Raw genomic sequence first — 13,999 nt, forward strand, 5'->3', positions numbered from 1 at the left:
AAAAAACGAGTTGTTAATCAATTATGAATTCATATTTAAATTTGAATAAAAATAAAGTATTATTTTAAATTTTATCTCACTAATCAGACTTAATTTAAAAATAAAAATTATTTTGTACACTATATTATTGGATAATATGATTATTTTCCAAATAAAATAAACAAAAAAAAACACTAGTTATATTTTTTAGAAAACAAATTTAAATCTTTTTTATATCATATATGAGAATCTTTTTGATGTATTTAAAACTTTCTACATTTACATATAACACGAAAACAAAAAATCTTAAAATGAATTTAAATATGAAATTTTTGAAATAAAATCTTTTCTATTTTTAATTATAATCTAATCTAACTAACATACTCTAACTAACCAGTAAACCTTATATAAATGTATTCACTTATATAAATGTTGTGTTTAAAAAAAGAAATCCAAAAAAAAAGTTAGTTAAGAAGACGAAAAAAATACTTAAAGCAAGAATGAGTCAAGAGAAAATCAGACTGAAATTATTTCGTTCCACCCAATTAATTAAAACTTGCCATCAAATTAGTTTGGTTTAATATAAATCGTTTGACAGAAAATTAATTAAAAATAAAAAAATTGACTAACTAGTCAAACTGATATAGTACTTTAATAGTTCATCAGTTTAAAATAATAAACTACAAAAGATTTAATCTTTTTAAAAAAATATATATCTTTTATATATTAATATATTATTTTATTATATAAAATAATAAACCACAAAATATATATCTTTTTAAATCTTTTGAACATTTAACTCTACGGTTCGATAAGGGGTTTGGTTTTCAAACCTCAAACATGGCATTTATTGAAACTACTAATAATTAAAATAAAAATAACGGTAACAAATGAGTTCAATTTTTACAATTAATGCCCTTAAGGTTGTCATGTCCCTGTGACCAATGAAACCCCAACACATTAGACTTTGTAATTCAATTCCAATGGCTTTGAAAACTTGCTTCACTCTTCTCCACTATTCACAACACTCTTCTTCCAGAACCTTCTTCTCAATCCCCTCTTTCAATTCTGCTACCTTCATTCTTCACAATGAACCTCACAACAACCACATCCTGCATTTTTCAACATTTTTTACTAAGAAGGAAGCTCCATCTTACTCTTCTTCTCACAACTTTTCTTTCGTGCAATTTATCAAACACTAGTGCTGCATTCTTGATGGCTCAAGAATTGGATTTGGAGCTTCAGAGATACACTGATTCGAAGGAAGGTTCACTCTTCTTATACCCTCTTGTTGGACTAAGGTAAAATTATTTACCCATTTTTGTTGAGTGACCTTAATCTTTGATAAGCTTTTTCTACTGTGAAGAATTGCGTATGTTTAGTATTGATGTGTTGGAAAATGATTCAATAGAATTAAATGGAAATGGAATGAGGCGGGTAAAATATTGAGTTTAAAATCTATATGTTTTCCTCTCTCTTTGGATTTTGAGAAATTCTGGACAAGATCTCCTCCTTCTAAGATAACGCCTTGATTTTAGGCTTCAAGATTAAGTACTCCTTCCATATCTTTACTATGTCTGTCCATTTTACTACTTTAAGGGCTTGTTTGGGTGAGCTTCTAAGAAAAGATATTTATTCGAGTTATCTTTTTTTAAAAGATTTTATAGAAAAGTAAAAGTAATTTTATGTTTGGATATCTCATGTAAAAAGATTTTTTTATCTATCAATTATGTTTGGGTATAACAATATAAAAGTACTTTTTTGTTTATTTATTACATGAAAAACATCATTTTTTTAAGGAAAAAAGATCTTTTAAAAAAAAGATGTAAATTACAACTTCTCAAAAAAGATCTTTTTTTGATTTTACTAGTGCTTTTACTTTTACTACTAGAAATTTGCCAAACACGTTAAAAAATAAAAAAAAGATCTTTTTTTCATTGAAAAAAGATTTTTTTTTTAACAAAATAATGGCGCCCAAACATGTACTAAGGCGTACGGCCTCACTAGAATATTGTATTTGAATTTTCGTTTTACATTTAAACTTATATTTAATTTAAATCAATATTTAATGCCTTCTGTTATGAGAGTTTTTTGTTTTAGTTAAAAATTATCTAAATTTACATCATACAAAAAGATAAAAAATCCTACAATGAAATTTTAAAACTGAAATTTGAAAATGAAATCTTTTAATTTTATCCATAATATAATATGAATTAAATTGACACACTCTATCTTAAAAAGTGAAGCTTACATAATGCCTTCTGATAGTCTTTTGCTTTACTTAAAACTATCCACATTTACATAGTACAAAAAGATAAAAAAAGAATTTTAGAATGAAATTTTAAAATGAAATCTTTTATTTTTTATCCATAATTTAATATAAATTAAATTGACACACACTATCTTAGAAAGTGAAGCTTACATAAATAAATACCATATTACTATATCTAAAAATAGGAAACCAAGAAAAAAGAAAAAGTAGGAAACCAAGAAAGAAGAAGAAGGAGGAGAAGAAGAAGAAGAAGAAGAGAAGGAGCCAAGAAGAAGAGAAGAAGAAGGAGTGAAGAGCAATCAGATTCTGCAATGATGAATCCGTGGGATATCAGAGACCCGTGGGATATGATAGACTTTGATGCCGATGAAGCACGGCAGTTTCAGTTTGAGTTTCCGCCTCTGCCTGAGCCCGTCTGGAATGGGGACGAAAAAAAGATTGTTGCCGCCAATGTAGGTGATCCCCAGCCCCAGCCGTGTGCCATGGACGTGAGTGGTAATGAACCACCTCAGCTGGTTATTGATGAGTGTTTGGCCGAAGCAATGAACATGACAGAGCAGTATTGGGAAAGCCCATTATCTGGTTATCAACCACTTCAGTGTCAGCCTCAGTCATGTGCCATTGACGTGTGTGGTAATCAACCACCTCAGCTACCGTCTCCGTCTCAGTCTCAGCCTTGGTCTCGGGCACTTCAGTTTCAGCCTCAGCCATGTGCCATTGACGTGTGTGGTAATCAACCACCTGAACTACCGTCTCAGCCCCAGCCCCAGCCTTGGTCTAGGCCACTTCAGTCTCAGCCTCAACCGTGTGCCATTGACGTGTCTGGAAATCAACCTACTCAGCTACCGTCTCAGCCTCAGCCGTGTGCCATTGGCATGTGTGGTAATCTACCACCTCAGCTACCGCCTCAGCCTCAGCCTCAGCCTCAGCCTCAGCTTCAGCCTCGGCCTCAGCCTCAGTCTCGGCCTTGGTCTCGGTCTCGGCCTCGGCTTCTTTCTCACCCTCGGCCTCAGTCTCAGAGGGATATAGTAAGGACGGTGACGGATGAGTTTTTCGCTGACACGTGTGGTTATCCACCACCTCAGCCTCAGCCTCAGACTCAGTGGGATTCGAGGAACATGTTAGAGCTGATTCCTGATGTCGGTGGTCATCAACCACTTCAACCTCAACCTCCGGTCTGGACTTGGGAGGAGAACAAAGCCTTTGAGTCGGTTATTACCAGTTGTTTTCAGGATGCTATCGACAACCGTTGGGAGGACGTTGCTGCTCGTCTCCCCGGCAGGACCCCGGCACAGCTGCAAGAGCACTTTCAGAAGCTGATGAACGACATCAAAGCCATCCATAACGGTCATCATACAAGCACTCCTCTCTCCATCCCCATCATCAATGCAACAACACCACCACCATCACAGCCTTATTCGACGGATCATCATCACAGGTCGGTATTCTCAATATTTTCATTCTCTTCTTATTTCGCAAGGTTTATTTCTCGTAATCTTTCTTTCTTTCTTTCTGTTTACTTATTCTATATTTCCTTTTTCTTATAAGTTTTATGAACAAACCTAATAAACAATGGACTTTTTTTTCCCTTTAATTTGTTTTTGAAATAAATAAAATATTTTGAAATGGAGATGTCAAATGTATAAATATTTTTGTTTACATGAAATTCATTGATTATCAAATATTTCGTTTATTATCATGGCAGGGTGGAGGTCGTGCCAGCTGCAGAGGAGGAGGTCGTGCCAACTGCACAAGAGGAGGCAGCACCAACAAACACAGGATATCATTGGACCGAAGATGAACATAGGTATTTATTATTATATTACTTCTTTTTACCTCTTATTTATTTATTATCTAGTTGAATATTGGTATTTACCAAAAAAAAAGTGAAGCAACTAGTATCAACATATAGGAGCACTTCTCTTGATTTAGATATATCTCTAACTTGTGATTGTATGTTATCTACAATATATAAGTCTAGCACCTCTTTTTTGTAAGATCGACTTCACTGCTCTCTTGTTAATTAAACCTTTCATACATTAGTGTCTTTTGTGCATCAACAACTAACAATTTGAGTGAGTTTTAAAGTAATTTTTGTTGATTGCTAAATTTATTTTGTTTTGACCGTGGTTGGCGTAATAAGGTTTCTGGTTTGGACTGAAATCCAAAAAAGAAAAAAAAAATTGTTTGATATCTAAAAATGTCGTTACTAATTAAATAGTTTATGTTTTTGTTCAAAAATTTTTAGTATAACATTTGTTAATAGTTATTTCAAAAATCATATTTTTGAAGGTTATTTATTAAAGGGTACCAAGAAGAAGGTTCACACTGGAAAAGAATTTCAGAATATTATGTAAAAACAAAAACTCCGAGTCAAATTTCCAGTCATGCTCAGAAACATTTTTTACATCAAGAAGATTTGGCTAAAGGAAAAAAGCTAAGAAAAAGCATTTTTGATGTAATTTGATCATCGTAAGTCATTTCTTTACTCTCAATCAGTTAGTCTAATTCAATTTCTACTAATATAGAAAATATTTAATTGGCTATTTTAAACTCTTAAGTTATTATTCATGGTAGTTACACTATTTTAATTGTTTTTCAATGTAGAAATTGTGCCCTATTCCGAGGTTTTTAATGGATGGAGGAGGATTTGCTTAAAGGAGGAAGAACATGTAAATGGTCTAAAGATTTTTATTTATGTTACACATATCTAGTTCGAGTTAGTTGTTAGCTAGTCTTGTAAATGAACAATGACTGGAAGATAGGTTTGAAAAAATAATGATGTAGGAATATGCTATCATTATAGATGTAATTGTGATTCATAACCTTTTTATCAATAATATTTGATTTTCTAGTTCTCCGGCCTTGATGGCAATGTCGAAGGGGACGGCGAACTAGATTTTATCTAAAGTCTTTGATGTTTATGTCGAAAGGACTTTTGGTAGAAAAGATGTATCTTTTTAAAGGATTATTAGCTTCAAATGTATTAATTAAACAGATATGTAAAATTTTTTTAAAAGTATTTTATCCATAAAAATTAGTTATAAAATATTTTTAGTTAATTTTATACTTTTATTAATGATTACTTCTTTTTCATATTTTATTTGGTTGTCATTGATGTTGAGAGTTAGTATAAGAAGAGCTTGACACTAATTAGATTATAGACAAAATATTTGATACTAATGAGCTTGTTAAGTATTTACGCAATTACTCCAATTAACTTGTTGTGTGCTGTATTTACATGATGGCAGTAATAAAATTTTGTGATGTTATTATTGCCTCTTTTTTATGAACGAGAATAAGTGACTTTTGTAACAACACTTTTGTTGTTCTTATTATCGTGAAAATCATATTTATCATGACAGCCTTAGATAAGAAAATGAAGACAAGATGTAATAGAATTATCTGCTGTTCATAAAAGAAAATTATTTCCATTCTATAAAAGAGAAAAGAAAAGACATTCATAGAACATACTTCAATTTAAGTTATATATTTTCCATGTTATCTTTCGAATGTTATATAGTGTGTACATTTTCTATATATAATTATAGAGTAAATTTCTATGTAAGTTATTTTATTTGATCACAGTAAATACGAATAATACTTGTTTGAATCTTATTCACAAATTTTCTACTCCTTGAAGAGATCAGTTATTTTCATATGAGGCCTCTTACCCATACAAGCTTTTTTGGCTTATAAGTTATACAAGTTGCTCCAAATCCAAAAAAAAAACCACGCGCCCCTTCCTTTCCGCCACTTCTTCCTTGACGCCATGCTCGCCGTTCAAGGTAACTGCAATTCACAACTCTAGTGTTGAAAAAAATTAGTGTTAGGTAATTATTTTTTGTTGTGCTTGAAATCAATAAGCTCTTTGCGCTTGTAGATGTTGTACACGTGGCTTCCCTTTGCCATCAACATGATTGCAATGATGGATCATCAACTTCTAACTTCACGATTAAGTGTTTCTGCAACTCGTTCTCGGAAATAGGAGATCTACCGGCAACGCTCAAACTGGTGGATGACTATGGTTTATTGATTCACCAGAAAAAAGGAAGAAACATTATTCAAGGTACTGTTTTACTCAAACCGGTGGATGACTAGGTTTTTCTTCTAGATTGTCTCTGTCATGTGCTTCATCCTTAACCAGCAAAACATTAAAAGATTTCAAGAAGAAATATACTGTCTCCTCCTGTTTTGGGTGTATTTTTTAAATCTTTTGGGTGTATTTGTGCAATCCTTTGGGTGTATTTCTGTAACTGTTTAATAGGTGGGTTTCGTTCAGACTTGTAAAGCTTGTAAATGTAAAACACTTGTATGTAGAGATTAATCCTTTTCATATTCATTGGCACCATCATTGAATTCTTTATTGAAGTCGTTCATTAAATATGCCCGTTTTTACTTGTCCTACATTATTGTCTTATTTCATCTATTTTTTGTTCTCGTGCTTGAGTACTGTTCAAGCCATTCTTTCTCTTTTGATTTCCCATTAATCTTTTTATGCCATTTTTGGTTGGAGAACGTTGCCATAGGTATTTTTCTCAACTCCTTGCTTCACCTCTTTGTTTCGTTGTAGAACCATTATGATCTTGAGTGTCTTCGACTTGGTGCTTTAGTTTAATTTAGTGCATTATTCTTGTTATGATTCGAATAAGCTAATTTTAGCTACGAGAGTTTGATTTAATTTATACTTGAAGCTATTTTGTTGCTGTTACATCATAAGTTCTTTCTTTCGTGGTAGGCAAGAGTCACTTCAATTTCTTTTTTACTTAGAATTTGATTCATATGTTGCTCCTATAAGCAATTAATGTTGTTTATGCAGTTAAATAATTTTGGAAAAACAACAGCAGATGTCACCTTGCTTTTCACATGGACTGTAAGTGAAGCTTTTTTGTTGACTATTTACTGTTACACTGTTGGTGTTTTAATGTTTTATCCTATTCTTGGCCCTTGGGGTGCTTAATGCAAACAATTGATGTATGCATTCAGAATTCTGTTGGAGGACTTTCTGAGTTTAGTGGCGATCATTTTAATTCAAAGATGTAAGAAAATTGTGACTTGTTCACCTTCTTTGTGAAAATCTCCCATTTGATTGCTTTTTTATTCTAACATTCAAGATACATATTATGTCATGCTAGGGTGAATGACAAAGTTATTCATTGCATCAGATTGGAGCAGCTGTTGCAGCAACTCTGACTATTGCTTCAGATGCTCAACAAACCGTCACATTTTCACTAGCATGAGACTTCCCTGAAGTCAAGTTCCGGCAGGAAGGGTTTACAACAGGTTGGCTGTAGAGAACTTGTATAAAATTTCCTGTCTGAAGACTATGCTTAACTAACAAAACTTAACAGGCGTTACACTAAATTCTATGGTACAAATGGGGTTGCAGCTGCAAAGATTGTGCATGATGCTATTATCGGTAATACTCTTTGATGAGATACATTAAATTTTGTATTTCTATGGTTGGGATTGCTGCTAAACTAAGTATTGAGAATTATATCCATAGATATATTTTTGGAGAGCCAGACTATGGATAAAATTTTCTCTTTTCTTTTCTGTTCTTTCTTTGATGGCAAATTTAGATGATTTCCCAAAGCATGCACCATAGTTTTAACTGCTAATAGCCTAATAGATTTCATGAATAACTTATTAAAGCTTCTATGAATTGGTGACATAGGGCACCGGCAATGGGAGGCTCAGATTGATGACTGACAAAGACCAATCCTTGAAGACAAGTATTTCTCTAAAACTTGGGTTTTATATATTAGCTAATTAAGCCTTGTTTATTTGCTTTAAACTTTTCAGACTCTGCATGATTATGTGCTATGAGGAAGAAGGTGGTAATGCAGTGGGCAATACAGATCTATGTGTTATATGCGCCCTTTAGCCATATAGGCAATGAAGTGGGCATTATTGAGACCAAATAAGCACATGTGGCGCGAGATTAAAGTTGATGTGAAGAAAGGTGATTTGTCTTTGTCAAGATACCATGCTGGTTTTTGCAAATTTGCACGTCTTCTGAAGACAAAGAATGAGAAAGAACCAAGAAGTCTATGGCAGCTTATATACGATTCTACTTGCAAGAGGATGTTGTAGTCAAAGATTATTAGATTTAAACTTGTACAATGCACCAAAAAAATGCAATAATGTAAATGAAAATAATCTTTTGTATTAAAAGATAAAATATTTTAACCTTATCAAACTTTTTTTTATAGAATTATTTTGGATGTTTTTTTTTAGATATGGACCAAGGTTTAGTGTATCACTCAGTTATTAAATGTTATTGTTGTGTTTTTCGAACTTCTCTGGGTGGGGCAATTTGCAGGAGGAGGCGAGCTGTAGGTAGGGGTGTTAAAAAAATATTAGTTTAACAAGTTTTCTCGGTTTAAATATTAAATAAAAAAAATCTTGATAAGATTATTTTTCGATATCAATATATATTAATTATTATACATATTAAGATTGGTAAGATTTTTTTTAATGTTAAAATAATATATATTAATATCGAAAAAATAATAGTAAAATATAAAAATAATTGTTAATAAAAATGTTGGTAAAATCACAATTTAATAATTAAAAAATTATTGAAGGGTGTCTTAGAAAAAGATAATTTAATTATTAATTTTTTTAAAAATATTTTGGTAAAAATACAATTTAATCAATAAAAAATAATTTATTAAAGAGAGCATTTTTGTAAGAAAAATTTAATGACAAAAATAAAATTTTTTAAAAAATAGATAAATTTAATATTAATTAACACAAAAAATTTTAATTTAATTAAAAAGAAAATTTTTTAAAAGTTATAAAAAAATATATATTTTATAAATAGAAGAAAAGAGTGTCCTTTTTAGCATTTTTCATAAAAAAATAGTGAAATTTTTTTATACAAGAATAGTTCAGAAATTTGAGATTTAATTGATCAAAAAATTTGTGAGAATGAATTTGCTAAATAGAAAAGAATACTACTCAAATAAGAAAATCATCTATATAGGTTGACTTAATCATTTTTTCATTAGTTTAAAACGCACCAATTAAATGAGCATGTAATAACTCTTTGAAAGAACTCGTGAAGTAGAAATTATTTATTTTTTAGTAAATATTTAAATTAATTTTCTAACAAATTTTAAATTGGATATTTTAGTTCACTATAAAATTTTATTTTTTAAAAGTCTTCTAAAACATATTCGTTAAATAGATTAGTCATTCGACCACTTTTAATAAAAACTTATTTAATATATATATATATATATATATATATATATATATATATATTATTGTGATTTTTTAAAAGTAATATTGGTTGTTAACAAAAAAAATTACAAAAAAGATATATACTTAACGAAAAATTACCAAATTTTATAGATAATAATATCTTATTTTTATAATCATACTTGTAAAAATAACATCAAAATTCAATTTCTAAGACATTTTTTAAAAATATATATTTATTGTTTGACATTTTTATCACATTTTAAAATTATTTGAAGACATTTTTATCAATAATAAAATTTAAATGTATTTTTGTCAACATTTAGATAATTTAAAATTATTTTTTATGGTTAATTCGATAAATAAATGGGACAAGTCATCAAATTCAATTCATTTTAAATGGCATTGCTTGTAAATTAAGTGTTCTTTATTTTTCCTAGCCTTTATTCAGATTAATCTTATCCTTAGGAGTGTCAATCATTTTGATGATTCTTTCGTGTTTAATTTATATGAGGTAACAGAAAGAAATTGACTAAGTCTCTAGTGCTACTTTAGAAATTAGAGTGAGACTCGTGCAATGTGCAGAAAAGTAGATTATTTATATTATATAGTATATTTTAATAAATGTTATATTAAAAATATTTGAGAACATATTATAAATAGATTTTAAATTTATTTATTTTTAAAAAAGACATAAATTATTTATATTAGAATTATACAAAACTCCATTTTTTTTTAATTTTTCGATTTGCATTAATGACTACAATTTATTTTTTCTTGCAGTTTTTTTATTTGTAAATAATAAAAAAAATAAATGAATGAGAATGAAAAACATATAAAAATGTTATATTAAATTTAAGAAATTTTTGACAATTAGTATAAGAGATTAAGAAATGAAGAGTAGTAAGAGTCTTAATATGTATAAGTTGTAGAATTTAATTATTTGTATGAAATTTTTTATAATTATTATTATTATTATGACACTTTTAATGTATGTTTATTGCATTTAATTAGTACTTGATGTTTCAATTGAATAATAATAGATAAGAATTTTTTTGTTTTAATTTTTTTAAAACATTTTACTAAATAGGTGATTAGTTGATTTTCATCTAGCAATTTTGGGTATTAACTCTTCCGGTCTGTCATTACCACTGCAAATTCTTCTACAACAAAGAGAATAAGACATGGTCAAAGAATGATAATCCATTCTAAGTAAATTGTGGAAGCAATACTGCACATGTGGGAATAACAATTTAAAAAAGAGGAACACGTAAATGTAAATTGTGGAAGAAATACTCCACATGTAAAATAACAATTCATAATTTGATGATGAAATATTGCAATCGATAGTATATAGGGAGCAATAATTTTAAATGCACATTAATTTTGGTTGTGACGGTTGGACAGAACCGTTTGCAAAAGAGGAATACATAAACTTGTGCTACTTGCAACGAGTTCACAATTAAAATATTATTTATAACAAATAAATAAGACTATTGAAAATGATATTGAACAATGAGAAGAGTAAACGGCAAAGTTGAAAATCTTTAAGAAGATACCTGGGACAAATTTCCTATGTTGGCGGCGCCGAATGGTGACGTTGGTCTGAGACCCAGAATTGAGCACTGGCAGGAAAACCGCAAAAGAATAAATGGAGTTTGCGTTCTTGCAATTTATGCAATGCGGCGAGATGGACATCGCGATGTACAATTTGTTTTGAGGAAAAAACAATAGCTCATGAGACCGGAAGATGATGGAGGAAATAGGATGGGACCGGAAGAGGATGGAGGAAATAGGATCTTGGTACAGAGAGGTGCTAAGAGGGTGAGGGTTTAAGAAAGGTAATAAACTCTTTGGTTTTGAGAGTTTTTTGTCGGGGTAAATGTTAATTTGTGTTTTGTTGTTTTAGAAATAAAGATTGATTTGGTGAAAATTAATTTGTTGGTTTTTATTGTGTTTTTTAGTTTTTTTTGTGGTTTTTTATGTGAAAATAAAAGTTGATTTGACAAGATTTGAGTGGTGAATTCTAAAATTTTACCAAATAAGCGTTGATGCTGACATGACGTTAGTAGAAGAAGAGAAATAACTTAAAAGTAACTAGATAAATCTATGTACCTATTTTTATATATTAAAAATAGATAAATAGATAAACAATGTCATTTAATTTTTATTACAACTTTCATCGTTACGATATGATGTAGCATAAAATTATGTTTAATATTCCTACATTGATAACTTTCTCAAATCAGAAAAATACTAGCATGATATTGGAACATATTTAATATGAATTTTAAGAGTAACAATAATTTTTTAATTAAAAATAGAGAAAAGATTGAAAATTAAGAGTATAATATTGTCCCTCTTTAATTAATAATATTTTTTATTGATGTATATTATTCTAAAATTATTCAATAATATTTTTTTTACTGTATATAAAAGTAAAGTAATAAAAACAAGAGATAATTTTGAAAAAACACACACAATAATAAAATGGAATTATTAATTGTGACTTGTGAGAGTAATATTACTCTCTAAATAATTACTGTTAATGTTAAATATATTTTAAGAATAAATTATAACATTCTGATTGCATTAGCATAATTAGGCTAATTGTTTTTATATTGGTTAAATATATGTATAATACATTGTTATTGGAAGATTAGGTGTTTTTTTTATATGGTGTTTTATTCAAATCGGATAGTTTGATTTGTTTAAAGAAAAAAATAAACTACAAATCAGAGGGTCCAATTTGTTTGAAAAAAAAACTACAAATCGCAGGGTCTGTTTTGGATTTTTTATTTTTTTTTTATTTTTTAAAATGAAAATCGGACGGTCCGATTTCAACTTTAAAATTTTTTTATTTTCAAAATCACAGATCGGACTGTCCGATTTGTGATCGTTTGAAAAAAAAATAAAACAAATAGGAGGTACCTATTTATAGTTTCTATAACAAAGTTAAACACTTCTCTTCTCATATTATTGGGAGATACACTCTTCTCTTTCCCACACGAAAAAGAAAAAGTGGCATAATTAAGGTACTAGTTTGGCATAACAGTACTAATTTCGTTGCTAAAGTACACTTACAAAAAGACACAACAAATTGATTATTCAACTGTGCATAGGGGCAATAGTGTAATTTGGGGGTATTCGTCGTTTTGCACAGCAACCAGTTTTCAAAAATTGTTAATAAAAATGATATAAAATTTGAACGTACGCATTACTGTGAGAGCGAAATGTCACGGCCTTGGACACACTCCAACGCTACCGTGCCGGCACTCAGACTTACTCAACCTCTTGAGCTAAGACCAAGTCAGCCTAACCCTCAATACTTAGCAAGAAAGCTAAGAACACAAGAGAACACAAGAGAAATGAAGCTTTGGTGGAAAGAACACTTTATTACTCAAATGTGGGTTACAAATGATTCACACACCCCCAAACTCTAACTCTCACCCCTATTTATAGCCATCAACCTCCTCAATGGATGGTTAGGATTAAATCTAATCAACGGTCCAGATTAATCATCCAGAACCTTCTTTACAAATATCTATCCTACCACAACTCTCTAAATGTTTCTAGATTATTCCATACCACTCTTTATACTTCTATATACATCTATACTCTTCTAGAATACTCTATGACCTTCCAGAGTCTTCTAGAACCTTCTAGAGTATTCTCAAACACTCCAGAAAACTATACAAACATTGTTAAATCTAACCTTCTAAAATTTTCTGTGACATTCTCCCCCACCTAATGCGCAGACGTCCTCGTCGCGTTCTGTTCATGATAGTGCTCTAGGTGTTCTTGGAATTGCCACAGATCTTCGCGAGTTTCCTAGCTAGCTTCGGTTATCGGGAGCCCTTTCCACTTGATCAAGTATTGGATACTTGGTGGCACCCCTCTTCGTCGCACGATGCGATTAGCTAAGATCTCTTCGATTTCTTTATCAAATGATCTAATTACCACAGGCGGAGCGCGACTTGAGTCACATCTACTCGGTTCGTCTTGGTTTCCATGATATGGTTTAAGCATACTCACATGGAAGACCGGGTGAATCTTCATAGAGGGAGGAAGTTGTACTTTGTAAGCAACCTCCCCAACACGTCCAATGATCTCAAATGGCCCTTCGTATTTGCGGATTAAGCCCTTATGAACCTTGCGAAAGGCTTTGAATTGTTGTGGAAGAAGTTTGATCATTACCTTGTCTCCCACTTGATAGCTTGCATGCCTCCTCTTCTTATCTGCCCATTTCTTCATCCTCTTGGCAGCTTTGTCGAGGTAAGAACGAGTGACATCTGCTTGTTCTTCCCATGACTTAATCATATGATAAGCTCCAGGGCTCTTCCCTGAGTAAGAGGAAGAAAGAGAGTGAGGTGTAAGCGGCTGTTGTCCAGTCACAATCTCGAATGGGCTCTTCCCTGTAGACTCACTCCTTTGCAGATTGTATGAGAATTGAGCAATGTCTAGGAGTTTTGTCCAATCCTTCTGATTAGCGCTTACAAAATGCCTCAAGTAACACTCAAGTAAGGCATTCACTCTCTC

The 13,999-nt window shown here is 30.8% G+C and overlaps 1 protein-coding gene across 4 annotated transcripts; it reads left to right on the forward strand.

Moving 5' to 3' along the window:
- Positions 1-918: 918 nt before the first annotated feature.
- LOC112707954 (uncharacterized) lies at positions 919-8,466 on the forward strand. Of its 4 annotated transcripts, none has more exons than XM_025760011.3 (10): positions 919-1,280; positions 2,437-3,689; positions 3,957-4,058; positions 5,952-6,039; positions 6,135-6,320; positions 7,071-7,124; positions 7,238-7,290; positions 7,387-7,534; positions 7,603-7,670; positions 7,929-8,466. In XM_025760011.3, the coding sequence occupies exons 2-5, from the start codon at positions 2,563-2,565 to the stop codon at positions 6,237-6,239; spliced, it is 1,422 nt and encodes a 473-aa protein (XP_025615796.1). In that variant the 5' UTR covers positions 919-1,280; positions 2,437-2,562; the 3' UTR covers positions 6,240-6,320; positions 7,071-7,124; positions 7,238-7,290; positions 7,387-7,534; positions 7,603-7,670; positions 7,929-8,466. The 4 variants fall into 4 exon arrangements, with proteins under 4 accessions (XP_025615796.1, XP_072057647.1, XP_025615799.1 ...); XM_072201546.1 differs by having other exon boundaries at positions 7,417-7,534; XM_025760014.3 differs by lacking the exons at positions 5,952-6,039; positions 6,135-6,320; positions 7,071-7,124; ... (2 more) ...; positions 7,603-7,670; positions 7,929-8,466 and adding exons at positions 4,544-4,723; positions 4,859-5,161.
- Positions 8,467-13,999: the final 5,533 nt, after the last annotated feature.

This window comes from Arachis hypogaea, chromosome 8 (genome assembly GCF_003086295.3).
Source record: "Arachis hypogaea cultivar Tifrunner chromosome 8, arahy.Tifrunner.gnm2.J5K5, whole genome shotgun sequence".
In the NCBI taxonomy this organism is placed as follows: domain Eukaryota; kingdom Viridiplantae; phylum Streptophyta; class Magnoliopsida; order Fabales; family Fabaceae; genus Arachis; species Arachis hypogaea.